This window comes from Castor canadensis, chromosome 14 (genome assembly GCF_047511655.1).
Source record: "Castor canadensis chromosome 14, mCasCan1.hap1v2, whole genome shotgun sequence".
NCBI lineage: Eukaryota > Metazoa > Chordata > Mammalia > Rodentia > Castoridae > Castor > Castor canadensis.
Window position 1 is genome coordinate 54,824,118 of NC_133399.1, and position 13,687 is coordinate 54,837,804.

The 13,687-nt window shown below is 37.9% G+C and overlaps 2 protein-coding genes across 3 annotated transcripts in view; one reads left to right on the forward strand and one right to left on the reverse strand.

The window, feature by feature from the left end:
* The window catches only part of Dkk4 (dickkopf WNT signaling pathway inhibitor 4), a 5,377-nt gene extending 2,275 nt beyond the window's left edge, over positions 1-3,102 (forward strand). Inside the window, exons 2-4 of the mRNA XM_020179453.2 lie at positions 429-579; positions 1,051-1,197; positions 2,429-3,102. Coding sequence (XP_020035042.1) covers positions 429-579; positions 1,051-1,197; positions 2,429-2,679 — 549 coding nt within the window. The 3' untranslated portion in view covers positions 2,680-3,102. The remainder of the gene's footprint in view (positions 1-428; positions 580-1,050; positions 1,198-2,428) is intronic.
* A 1,320-nt stretch (positions 3,103-4,422) lies between these two features.
* Polb (DNA polymerase beta) overlaps positions 4,423-13,687 on the reverse strand; it is a 28,543-nt gene continuing 19,278 nt past the window's right edge. The window contains exons 12-15 of one of the 2 annotated variants that reach the window (XR_012441432.1): positions 7,061-7,125; positions 5,921-6,060; positions 5,094-5,197; positions 4,510-4,546 (exon numbers count right to left, since the gene is read on the reverse strand). Coding sequence is in view for 1 of the 2 variants with exons in the window: in XM_020179444.2 (XP_020035033.1) it covers positions 4,452-4,546; positions 5,921-6,060; positions 7,061-7,125 (300 nt within the window). In the remaining variant the exon portion in view is untranslated. Of the gene's footprint in view, positions 4,547-5,093; positions 5,198-5,920; positions 6,061-7,060; positions 7,126-13,687 lie in introns of both variants that reach the window. The other variant, XM_020179444.2, reaches the window with a different exon arrangement.

The window sequence follows — 13,687 nt, forward strand, 5'->3', positions numbered from 1 at the left end:
TATAGACATAAATATTCTGGAGATACACATTGAAAATCTCAGTCATCTGTAAGTCATACACAGGAAAACATTTTCTTCTATTTTCACATAAAGCATGGAAAAGAAAATTCTGAGTTTTAAAAGTAAGACAGGGCTGGCAATGTGGCTCAGTGGTAAAGTGCTTGCCTAGCATCCACTCACAGTACTGCAAAAAATAAGTAAAGACAGTTCTTCAAACACAACCTCTGCAGAGCTAAGCTCTCTTCACAAGTGATTTGATCTCCCCTTTGTGGGCAGAAATCAACTACACTGAAGTATTAAGATGCTGCTTGAGGTTTGTCACAATGTTCAAAATGCCACTATGACTTGGCTGCTCCATCTGAGCCTTGAATAAAGTCATCTTACACCTTGTTGGATCCCCTTGCCTTGTGACAAGTTTCCCTTCACAGGGCTCACAGTGCATGTCAGACAAGGACTGCAGTGCCAGAAAATTCTGCCTCATGCCCCGTGATGAGAAGCCACTCTGTGCCACATGCCGGGGGGTGCGGAGAAGGTGCCAGCGAAGCGCCATGTGCTGCCCAGGGACACTCTGTGTGAATGGTGAGCAGTCACAAGCCAGCAGGAGAGTTGCTGGAGCACTCCAGCAACAGATGTCAACTACAGGCAGCATCCCATCTCCTAGATTAGGTGTCCTAAGACAGGCCCTTCTCTGGGGATCTCCTGGAGTCAGTTTTAAGTATATTTATGCATCTGCCTTTTCTTGGTAAAACAAAATAATTTACTACCTGGCAACAAATCTTGCCAGTGACTTGGAGATATGATTTTAAAGAAAAGATACAAGTTGGAATGGTTCAAGTCCTTCTGTTTTCACTTGGATTCTATTAATTACTTTATTACCCTCTTTGCCATATGTGAGCATGTAAATATTTAGTGCATTTCCAAAAATTCTAGAAAGTTATATATAAACAGAAGGCAGAGATGCCACCAAACTGTTTAACAGTACGATAACTAGCATGTCTGTGGTTCCACTCCTTGAAGTTAGTAACCCAATTATACCTCGTTGTCCCTCAGATGTATGTACTTTGATAGAAGATGTAACCTCAATATTGGAAAGAAAGACTGATGACCAAGATGGCACAAAACAAACAACTGAGCATCCAATTGAAGAAAACAAACACAAGAAGAAGCCAAATATTAAGAATTCACACGGCAGTAAGGGTAAGAGCAGCATTCTGAGCACATTTTATTTAAGAAAAGCATTTTCCCCCTCCCAGTCTCATATAGATAGGCTGTACCTGGTTTCCCCACCCAGAACACAGGTTGTTCTATTTGTAATTCCTTGTAAGAAGCTGCAGATCATGCAGGGGTAGCATCAGGCAGTCAGCAGCCACAAGGACAGGGGAAGAACCATGTAAGAATGACCAGTTAGCAAGAAATCCTTTCCTTGCCAAGGTCAATTTTACACACATACACCTTTCTACAGTCTACACTGTAATTTAACAAGTATCAGTTTTCCCTTCTAGATCCCCACAATACAACAAAGATAGGAGTAGACGCATTAACTTTTTTTTTTTTTTAAATTGTAGTCTCAAATTCCAATCTTTTTTTTTTTTTTCTGGGACTAGTATTTGAACTCAGGCCTTTGCACTTGCAAGGCAGGTGCTCTACTGCTCAAGTCACACCTTTAGCCCTTTTTGCTCTGGTTATTCCTGAGATCGGGTCTTGTTTTTTGCCTGGGCTGGCCTGAACCCTGATCCTATTTATGCTTCCCACAGTAGCTGAGATGACAGGTACACTACCATGCCTAGCTTTTTTTGTTGAGACAGAGTTTTGCAAACTTAACTCTGGGCTGTCCTGGATCCATGATCCTCCCCATCTAAGCCTCTCATGTAGCTGGGATGGCAGGCATGTATACCATGCTCAGCTTTTGATTGGGTTGGGATCAATCTCTTGAACTTTTTGCCCAGGCTGGCTTCAAACTGCAGGCTTCACAATCTCCACCTCCTGAGTAGCTAGAATTTCAGGTATGAACCCCTGACACCCAGCTTCAAATTTCAATCTTTCATATAACATAGCCAGAATGTTTGCAAGTGAACTGGCCATTCCTGTTTGTGTCTTCAGGTTAACTAGCCCATTTCTAAGTAATGGTCTCTCATGTCAATATAATTTCCATTTAATAAAACTTTGCTGAGTGATACTTACTTCATTTCTCAAGACTGGAAATCCCATCTTTCCTTGATGAATGTTTTGACTTTATAAGATGAACAATATAACCTGTTAGGTGGGACTGGAATTTCCAGCTTTCAGAGCTCTTACACTAAAAGCAACTCTATAGGTCCTGCTGGCTGTTTGTTTCCACTTGTGGCCTTCAGTCCTCAAGCCCTAGTCTCAACCCCCAACATGCAATGTTCCCCATTTACCACAAAAGCTTCTATCAATCTTGTTACAGGACAAGAGGGAGAAAGCTGTCTTAGAACTTTTGACTGTGGCCCTGGACTTTGCTGTGCTCGTCATTTTTGGACAAAAATTTGTAAACCAGTCCTGTTAGAGGGGCAAGTCTGCTCTAGGAGAGCACATAAAGATACTGCACAAGCTCCAGAAATCTTCCAGCGCTGTGACTGTGGTCCTGGACTATTATGTCGAAGTCAAGTGACTGGCAATCGACAGCATGCAAGGTTAAGAGTATGCCAAAAAATATGAAAACCTGTAAACATTTCCGCATAATAATCCTTATTGTATTCAAGCAAAATCTCAGACACTAATTTTAAAGTACTCCATACTTTTTTATGGTTTGGTTTTTTTCTGAGACAGGGTCTCACTTGTGTAGCCCAGGCTGGCCTGGAACTTTAGATCCTCTTCCCTCAGCTTCCAAATGCTGGGACAACAGATGTGTACCACCACACCCGGCATGTAAATAAATATCTGTTAAAACTAAATCCTGTAGCAACACAAAAAGACTGGAATTAGAGAACTATGAGATGCTGCTGCATTGTGATGAATAAAAACTAGCTTTTGATTTTTGTCTATTGCTCCAGAAAACAGATGTGATTCTGTAACAAAAATTTCAATTTAGTGACTCAATTAATTTGAATAAATCTTTTCTAAAACTTGAAATTGTATTTAGTTAAAGTGTACAGTGTAATGTTTTCATGAGGTAAAGTGGTTACCAGTCAAACTAATCAATATATCTATCCTCATAAATCTTCAGGTAATTTCTGGCAAAGAGCTGATAACTGACTTGTGGGACAGGGAAAAGAGAGGGTACCTGAAGTTAAAAGTGAACTCAGGTTAAATACCTGCCCAGGGAAAAAGTTAGCAAGATCCCATCTCAACCAACAAGCTGGGTACAGTGGCATTCACCTGTGATCCCAGCTACACGGGAGCTACAGGGAGGAGGACTGTGGAGCAAGACCCTATACAAAAAATAACTAAAGCAAAAAAGAGCTGGAGGTGTGGCTAAGTGGTAGAGCACCAGCCTAGCAAGTGCAAAGTCCTGAGTTCAAACCCCAGCACCTTCCCCCACACACACAGAAAAATGAACTAATATCTTACCAGGGAAAAGTGCCACAGTAAACACATCATTTTCCCTAAGAATTCTATTGTTTGCACATTTTCATTCATTTTTGGGAAAGGAACTCACATTTTACTACAAAATAATTTGGTTACTAAAGAAATAAGATCCAAAGCTAATAACATTTTATGTTTGGATAGTCCTTTGCAAGTCAGAGCATTTTCACATATTTTGTTTTTAGTAACTTTACTTATCATTTGATAACATTTTACATTTTAATATTTATGTAATTTTTGTATTTGAAAGCTAAGACTTTCAAGGAAATGTTTGTACTTACACATTTTGACCATTGGGTAAAAGTTACCTCACAGGAAAATTGAAGAATTAAATTTGTTTGAAGTTTAAGAAGCCATACTCTGTACATCAGAAGTGGGTTTGCTTAGGGAAGCTCTTTCTAATGGGTTCAAGCAACTGCTACAGATTTCACTTAAAAGATAAGCCATACAAATGTTCTTAAGTTATAAATATACATTACAAAAATATAGAATTAGTAAGGTCCCTAGTTTCTAAAGAATATTGATCCTCTTCCAGAGGTGAGTCTCTGGGAGTACCTTAGCCAACAAATTTGTAAATAGTAAACAGGAGGAAAAGTAGTGGAGTAATGTAGTTTATAACATAGTGCAGAAAATAAGAAAATAAAAATTCCTACTAAAGATTTGCTATTATCTCATCTATCATAGTAAGCTATAATCATGAACATAAAATGAAATTTAAAGTAAGCACATTTGCTAAGAAAATGAGAACATAACCCAATAATAGTGCAAGAGGTTTTATTGACTCTAGTGCAAGCTACGCATGGAGAAGAAGCAATCATTTAAAAACACCAAAGACATTTTAACAGCAAAGATTAAGAAATAAATTAAGACTCCTACTGGGCTGTGCCTGGAAGGAAGAACAGGCTTCATTCACTTCGATCCTTGGGTTCTCGGTATTTCCATTGGATGTAGTCAAAGATATCTTTCTCACTGTCCACTGGCAGGGGTTCTCCAGCAACTCCTACAAGCAGAAAGAAAAAGAAAAAACTTATTTTAAGAACCATTTTTGTAATTTTGTTATAGAGGGTTCAGGATTGATTGCTGTGTGGACTTTCTTTCAGAAGAAAAAGAAAACGGTAATCTGGTTGTGGATATAGGTCAATGGTAGAACACTTACACGGCATGCACAAGGCCCTGGGTTCCATCCCCAGTACCATAAAAAAGGAAAGGGCAAAGGAAGGAAGAGAGGGAGGGAGGGAGGAAGGGTAGAAAGAGGAAACTAGTAACAAAGCCACTAAAACAAGATAATGAATGCCAAATGCCTCCATCCTCCCACAGGAGCTTGTGTTTTGTCACATATGTTACCAATGATCCCAACTATGGCCATGAAAGTCACCCTAATTCATGATTTTCCTTTCTGCTGGATCTCCAGTGTGGCTATCATGTATTATATAAAATATTCTACTTAGTTCATTTGCAACTCAAATGTTCTTAAGTCTAGCAGGACTGGCATTACTTGGAAGCTTACTAGAAATACGGAATCTTGAGCTAGGTGTGGTGGCACATACCTGTAATCCCAGCACTTAGGGAGACTGAGGCAGGAGGACAGCAATTTCCAGGTCAGCCTGGGCTACGTAGCAAATTCAAGGCCAGTCTAGGCTACACAGTGAGACTGTCTCAAAAAAAAAAAAAAAAAAAAAGAAAGAAAAAAAGAAATTATGAGCCCTACTCCAAGCCCACAGAATAAGAAATCACACTTAACGAGGACCCAAGTGACACACAGGCAAGCTGAAATATGAGACACATTGTGCTCATCTACCAAAAGCCCTATCCCATCCTTTCAGGACAAAATTTCATTCTCCTAAGGGAAAATAGTAAGCTACGTAGTATTCTACTGGCAAAAATCCATAAAGCAAAGATTAATCAATCCTATTCTTTAAACTTTACAGGACCAAAGTTACCCAATTTTTATGTTGTTTTGGTTTTTTGGTGCTTGGGATTGAACCTAGGGACTGGGCATGCTAAGTACATGATCTATACTGAGTCACACTCGAACCCCAGTTACCCAGTTGAGTGGCATTATAAGTAATGATACTTGAATTCTTCAGAAGTCTTGGAAATACATCAAAACAAACAAACCTTTAAGCCAGTAGACTTTTTAAATGAACATCATAGGTAAGAAGGACTGAACCATTCCAACAGAGCTAGAAATAACTCTTTCACTGATAGCCCTGAGTTGAGGCCTAGGAGTACCCTTAATTGCTTTAAGGACTAGCAATACAAAAAAACTACAAATAACTGTCATGGTCACTAGAAGCCTTTTTAGAGAAACTAAATTTTGAAAAAAACTGTCCAGATGACATGGATTATCCCTAAGGTAGTCACGAATACTCACCAGTAACTCCCAAGGGACGGATGGTGTATTCATTGATGGTGAAGCCCTTTTCTAGGGCATGAGCCCTCATATTCTTATTGAAAATGTCACTGCCGGTGAAGTACAGAACACCACAATAGTATTGGTCTTTGGGTATCAACCTAAAAAAAAAAATCATAGGTAATTTTTTTACCACACATTTTAAATTTAGAAAACTGGTTTTTTTTTTTTTCTTTTTTTCTTTTGGTAATACTGGAGTTTAAACTCAGAGCCTTGCACTTGCTAGTCAGGCACTCTACTACTTGAGTTACACCCCAGCCCTTTTTGTTTTATTTTTCATATAGGGTCTCATGTTTATGCCAGGCTGGCCTGGACCTCTATCCTCCTATTTATATTTCCTACCAAGCAGGGATGACAGGCATGAACCACCATACCCAGCTTTTTATTGGTTGATATTGGGTCTTGAGAACTGCCAAGGCTGGCCTGAAACCATGATCCTCCCAATTTCCACTTCCCAAATAGCTAGTGTTATAAGCATGAAGACTTCTAAAATGAGTAAGGAAAAAAATACCTAAAATAAGTCTATGTGGAATAATAAATACCCTAAAGAGAATACTAGCATTAGGTTAATCTCAAATCACCCAACCTGTACTTTGTTTAGGTTTCAGTAAGCTTTGCTCTACAAGGAGTGAGCAGAAAAAAAAGCCTCATCACTGGCCCTGAACAAAGTACTTTTGAGCTGCAGCAGCAATCATGGTGAGGTGCAAATCTAGAGAAAACAGACTCTGAACTTAAGTCATTATTCTTTAGATATTTTAGGCTAAACATTGTATTTGGCTGGAGGCATAGCTCAAGTGGTAAAGTGCCTGCCTAACAAGCACAAGGCCCTGAGTTATCACCAAAAGAAAGAAAAAAGTCAAATGATTTGGAGTGTTTTGGGTGCTGGGGATGTAGCTCAGTGGTAGAGCACTTCCTGGCATGCATTAGATCCTGGGTTTAATCCCCAATACTGTAATATTAAAAACTATAAAAAAGGGTTCTATACACATAATAAAAAAGGAGTTCTATATACTTATGTAAACTTTAAAACATACAGAAGAAGGGAAGAAACAGATTCAAAAATGAAAAGTTAATAGGTTAGCAACAATATTCAAGTAATACCTGATATCAATTCTTCTGTGTGGATATTCCTTTTCATCATTTTTACTGGGAAGCTGGCAAACACCCTAAAATGGATTATTGTAAAGAATGTTTAAAGATGTTTTTAAACTAGAAGCTTAATCAAATGTTAAAATTGTGATGCTATTTTTACTTCTAGTAGTGGCAGTTTTATAATTCTGAGTACTTTCAATTTAGTAGCTTTGCAAAGTCCTACATATCACTATCTTCTCATTATACTTTGAAATAGCTACAGAACTATATGAAATAGCAAACAAGGATTCCAGTTATAATAATTTGGCCTTTGTGTTGTTCTAAACAAGAAACTAATATAAAAGAAAGCATCAAACATGAAAGACAGATACAAAAACAAACAAGAAAAAGCAACATAGAAAAAAACAATGATCAAGGAAGAAAACAAAAAAACTACCAATAATATTTTCAGATACTAGAAGATATTTAATTCATTAAATAGGCACAGAATATTACAGAAAAAGAACACTTGGGAAAGATTTAAATAGAAAACATAAGTAGAGATATACCCAAAAGACTGTGACACAGGTTACTCCAGAGGCACCTGCACACCCATGTTTATTGCAGCACTATTCACAATAGCCAAGTTATGGAAACAGCCAAGATGTCCCACTACTGACGAATGGATCAAGAAAATGTGGTCCATAATAGGACTTATTGCTTATACTCTCTCTACCACAAAATTAGAAATAAGGGCAAAATAGTTTCTGCTGGGTATTGAGGGGGGGGAGAGGGAGGGGGCAGAGTGGGTAGTAAGGGAGGGGGTGGGGGCAGGAGGGAGAAATGAACCAAGCCTTGTATGCACATATGAATAATAAAAGAAAAATGAAAAAAAAAAAAAAAAAGAAGAAGAAGAATTAACCTAGAAGGTAACACACATGCACAGGAAATCAATGTGAGTCAACTCCCTGTATAGCCATCCTTATCTCAACTAGCAAAAACCCTTGTTCCTTCCTATTATTGCTTATACTCTCTCTTCAACAAAATTAGAGATAAGAGCAAAATAGTTTCTGCCGGGTATCGAGGGGTTGGGGGGGAGAGGGAGGAGATGGGGTGGGTGGTAAGAGAGGGGGTAGGAGCAGGGGGGAGAAGTGACCCAAGCATTGTATGCATATATGAATAATAAAAAAAAAATTAAAAAAAAAAAGAACCTAGAAGGTAACACACATGCACAGGAAATTAATGTGAGTCAACTCCCTGTATAGCTATCCTTATCTCAACTAGCAAAAACCCTTGTTCCTTTGTATTATTGCTTATACTCTCTCTTCAACAAAATTAGAGATAAGGGCAAAATAGTTTCTGCCAGTTACCGAAGGGGTGGAGGGAAGAGGGAGGGGACGGGGTGAGTGGTAAGGGAGGGGGTGGGAGCAGAGGGGAGAAATAACCCAAGCATTATTGTATGCACATATGAATAATAAATAAATAAAAAAGAAAACATAAGTAGAAGTCTGAAGAAATCTTCAGAAATTATATGAGACAGAAAAAGGGAGAGAGAAGAAAAATTAATACATAAAAGATAAGCAAATTAGAGGATCATTTTCTTTCTTCTTTACAGGTGAGTTTTCATTATGCTTGTAAAGTTTTCAAACAAAAATTATCAAAGTTGGTTTTGTCATCTTTTTCCTTTTCAGAAAAATAAGCAACATTTCTGGACTGGCAACAACCCAAACATATGTAAAAAGAGCTATAAATATCATCAAATTTCAAATTAGAAGTGTCTAATGCCACACTCTAAGAAAGCCTGCCACACAATTGACAGGCTTCTGATCCTAAATAGTAGTCAAGATTAATATGTCACTAAAAAACATGCTCAGCAAAATAGAAAAGTCTTGCAGGAAAGCAATGTGTAAGTTTTTTTTAGCTGTTCCTATGGCTGAAAGATTAGTGAAACAAGTTTTACTTCAAAATGTGAAACCTACTTTCTTAGGCACTATCAAATCCCAAGTCAAATGGAACCACCATGAGGTGGTTGTGGATGTGGAGATCAGATGCCACAAACAATGATCTTGCTGTCTGTCACATGGTAACAGGATTTCATCTAAGGCTTTGATCCCTTCCTCAAGGTTAATTTTATTTCCTGAACTTTTTCTGGAGTGCTAATGCTGGAGAAATTCTCTGTATTACTAAAATTCCTTATTAGATAGAGTAGATTAGTTTTATTTAGCATTTCAATTCAGTAGCTTCATGTTGAGTTTCTGAAATAAAGCCTTTCCTTTCCTCACAATAGTCAAAGCATTGTTCATTGTCCCTTAATTTCTAACCATAGATATTCCAAAGAAAAATCACCCAAGGCCAAAGGTGTGCCAATTCCAAAATTTGAATGGCATTCATATTATATGAAGCTAGAAGACAATTTAAATGCAGAAGAAACTGGTTTTTCTTCCAAATGTTGCAGTATTCACAGGCAATTATCTAAAGACTTTACCAATTATCTAAAGAATTTGCCAATAATGCTGGCTTTCTGTTTGACTACTATTAGCTTAAGGGAATCTATGTTTTGAAGATAACTTGGCAAGTCCTAGCCAGGGATTATAGCAACAAAAGCCTTTGGAATCAAGTGGATATAGAACAATGTTTTGTTTTGTTTTTTTCCCCCACTGTATATGCTGAATTCATTTTGCAGCCAGTTTCCTTTTGGAAATCTAGACACTAAAAGTCTTTAGATATCTCTGCTAACATTCATCACTTAGGATCACTCCTGCCTAGCTATCTCTTCCGCTTAAGAAAGACATCTGCTTAGCTAACTCAAGGCTTTCCCTAAGTCTCATTTTCTCAATGTGGCTTCCCCAACCAGCCTCTTGCACTCTCCCATACCCAGCTCCCCTCTTTCGTAGCACTTATATCTTAACCTAACATACTATATGTTAATTGTTAACAGTCCTTTCCCACAATTCCCAAATTTAAGTTCTGCTTAAAACGCTCAGATACATCCTAAGCTCCTAGAGCAGGGCCTGGAATGCAGTAGATATTTAATCCAAATTTGCTGAATTGACTGAATATATTCTCATTCTTCCCATTTTGTTCTCCTTTCATATCACCCTCCTCTCTCACTTTTTATCCTTCTTTTGTTGTTCCCCATTCTAATCTTACCAGTGTAATGGGTGATTAAAAGCTGCCTTTTGGTGAGGGCCACTAACTCCTTATTAGAAGACCCACAAATTAACTAAAGGCAAGAAGCAGTTAGATGACTGTGAAGCACCTTTTCCATAGAAATGGAAGGAACAAATTGATAGCAAGGAAAATGTAACTGGGCCTAAAAAAAGGAGAAAAAAACCTTTTGTTTATAGCCAGCTTGCTATACTTGGTATTCAAAATTACATTTTTTTTTGCCTTCTCTCTCTCTCTCTCTCTCTCTCTGTCTTTCTCTCTCTCCTCCCATCCCCAGATGCTAGAGAGATCAAGGTTAAAACTCTTTGCTCTCCAAATAAACCAGCTCTTTTCCCCTTATCTCTTTCTGACCACAAAGAGTTAAACTTGTCAACTAAGACATACAGCTCCAGAAATATGGTACCAGTACACTGAGAGATAGAAGAACCAAACTTTTGGGGCATGTATTTTGTCATGTACTCAAACTGAGCCCCTGAACTCCCCTTTAAAAAGTGGACATCAAATATAACACACTGTACAGTAAGCTGTCAAATATTAGAGGAGCATGATGATAGAGAATGAGTAAGTAACAAGGAGGGGGGTATGGGGTTAATTTGATTAAAGCATGATATAGACCTGACGTACCAAGGTAAAACCCCCTTGGACTAACAATATACACTTAATGTAAAACAAATGAAGGGCAGGAGGGAAAAGTAAGTCTTTTCCAGGGGTAGTACCAGTGGGAGGGGGTAGGCATCAGGAAGGGGGGAATGAGGGTGTATATGATGGATGTATTTTCTATCCACATATGAAAACAGAAGAATAAAACCTTTTGAAATTATTCTAATGGGTGGGGGGAGGAAGAGGGAGAATATGGAGGGGATAAATTCAACTAAGCTATATTGTAAACACATGTAAAAATCACAATGTATCACTATTGTATAACTTTTATATGCTAATAAAATCATTAAAAAAAAGTGTACATTTTGGGCTGGCAAAGTAGCTCAAGTGATAGAGCATCTGCCTCATAAGCTTGAGGCCCTGAGTTCAAACCCCAGTACTGACAAAAAAAGTGGACATTTTCTCTCAGAAGAGGGATGACGGAGCTTTGAAAGTTCATCTAACAAATAATAAATCTTATTTCCTTTGTCTCAGAATTCTGCTCTCATTATATGTAAATTGGCATTGAGGCCCGGGATCATCTTTTTCAGTAACACCAGGTCCTGATTTATTCTTCTGATCCATTTCCAAATAAGTGACACTTTGTATCTGTGCAGTACTCTGTACAATTCTTGGAAGATTCCGTATCTTTGAAGTTATGCAAACTCTTATTCATACATCAAATATTTGTCCTCTGGCATCAAGCAAAGATTATCATTTTATTTATAATACTGGGGTTAGAATGCAGGGTCTCACATATGCTAGGACAGCACTCTGCCACTAAACTATACCACCAGTCCAAAGATTATAATTTTACAGATAAGGAAACTAAGGACTTAGAAGTAAATCAACTTGTTGAATGCCACACAATAAATCAGTAATGGAGACAGATTTGTAAGGTCCTACCTGTATGTTTCGTATCCACATCTACTGTTCTATAACACAACAACACACCAACACTCAACCCTTCCTTTACCATAGGACACAAATCACCTCTTAATGTTTCCAAAACAAACTGATCTGATAGTGAAACTAGAGTGCTTTTCTTTCTAACAAATAAAATACTGATTAAACATGTCAAACAGCAGACTCAAACAGAATTTTTTAAGCTTCAGGTACTGTGAACTGCAGCCATTAGTATCTACCTTTGTCAAAAACTGCCCACTATTATGGATTCCTATGTCAAAACCTAAGACCTTAGGTTCCTGCTCTTATTGTCATCTGTCATCTTTAAAAACAAACCATTTTGTACCTGTTTTGGTTTGTTTTTGTTGAGACAGGGTCCTGGATGTAGCCCAGGCTGGCTTTGAACTTGCAGTCCTCCAACCTCAGCCTCCTGAGTGCTAGGATTACAGCCTCCTGAATGGTGTTACAATTCCTGCCCATTTTTCTTACTTTTTGGCAATACCTGTACAAATGCTACCTGCTATATGACTGAGAGAGAGGGAAAATGAGATAGAACAACATCTTCCAACTCCCCAACTCCATTCTAGGATGGGTGGGAGGCCTTAGTCTTTTACAAGTCACCAGTCCAGTAAAGTCTGAATGGGCATGATTGGGCTCTTTCTTTGAGCAGCCACTAGGAAAATCTAACCCTCATGTTTGGCTACTCATCTTTCCTTCTCTGATCATACACAGCCCACTAACTTGTCCTTTTTCTTGTATTCATGCAATCTGTACTATTTTGGCCTCTGTTGGTTTTCTAGATTTCTCTTCTAAACAGTAGAACACCATCACAACTATAAAAACTGCTTCTGCTACTGTGTTGCATAAACATTGTTCAATAACACAGAAAACCAGTTGTCCTACTTTCTAGGAAAGAGTTCCAGTGCCTTTCACAGAGATGCTTATTGGAGGAAGGGACTGAGGCTAAAAGGGTCCTAGAACATGCCCTGGCATACCAAGACTTTACTACTTCATAAAAATATCCATCTTGATTAGTACATGTTGTTTTAAGGATTTCAGCTGACTGAATGTTCCTTAAATGTCTAAATTTCAAAAGAATTTTCTTAAATCATACATAAACCCATTTTAAAAACCATCTTATGAATGTATGCATACTTCTAGGCATAGAGTAAGACCTCAAAATCAGAGATTCAACAGAAAAAAAATCATAGGTTTAATTCCCAATGACTGACAAGCACATTTTTAATCTTTAACATTTTAAAGTGTGACCAATTTAGGGAATATACTCTCACAGCCCATTAAAATCACTGTGCTTAATGATATAACTCTGTGTAGTAAAATAAATATAACATAAACTTTACCACCGTAGCCATTTTTAGCTATTTAGTTCTGTGGCATTGGGTATATTTACACCACTGTACAATCTCACCATCATCCATCTCCAGAACATATTCAATTCATCCTTCCCTAATGACACCTAAATGTTAAACAGTGTATTCCCATTCCTCTTCCCCAAGGCACTAGCAACCACCATTCTACTTTCTGAGTGGTATTTTTCATATTTCTCCATCATCACCTTTTATCTTGGCTAATACTCCTGTCAAATCTATGCATCAAGACTCAAAAATTTGGGCTGACAGAGTGGCTCGAGTGGTATTAGCACCTCCTAAGTCCTGAGTTCAAACCCCAGTACCAACAAAAAAAAAAAAAGACTCATAAATGTTAGTGTGTTCATGTTCCAAAAGCAGCCTCTTTCCTTTCAGTCATATAACATGAGAAAAACAGGCCATGAAAAAAAAGAGAACTCAAGGAAGTATTAAGTGACCAGAAGAAAAACTGTAATGTAAAAAGAATCTTGTTCCTAGATTTCCATTGGCTCTCCTGTTGGTTTTCACTCAGAGCCATTTATTAATCTGCTTTGTAATCCATTTGCCATTTGGCTTG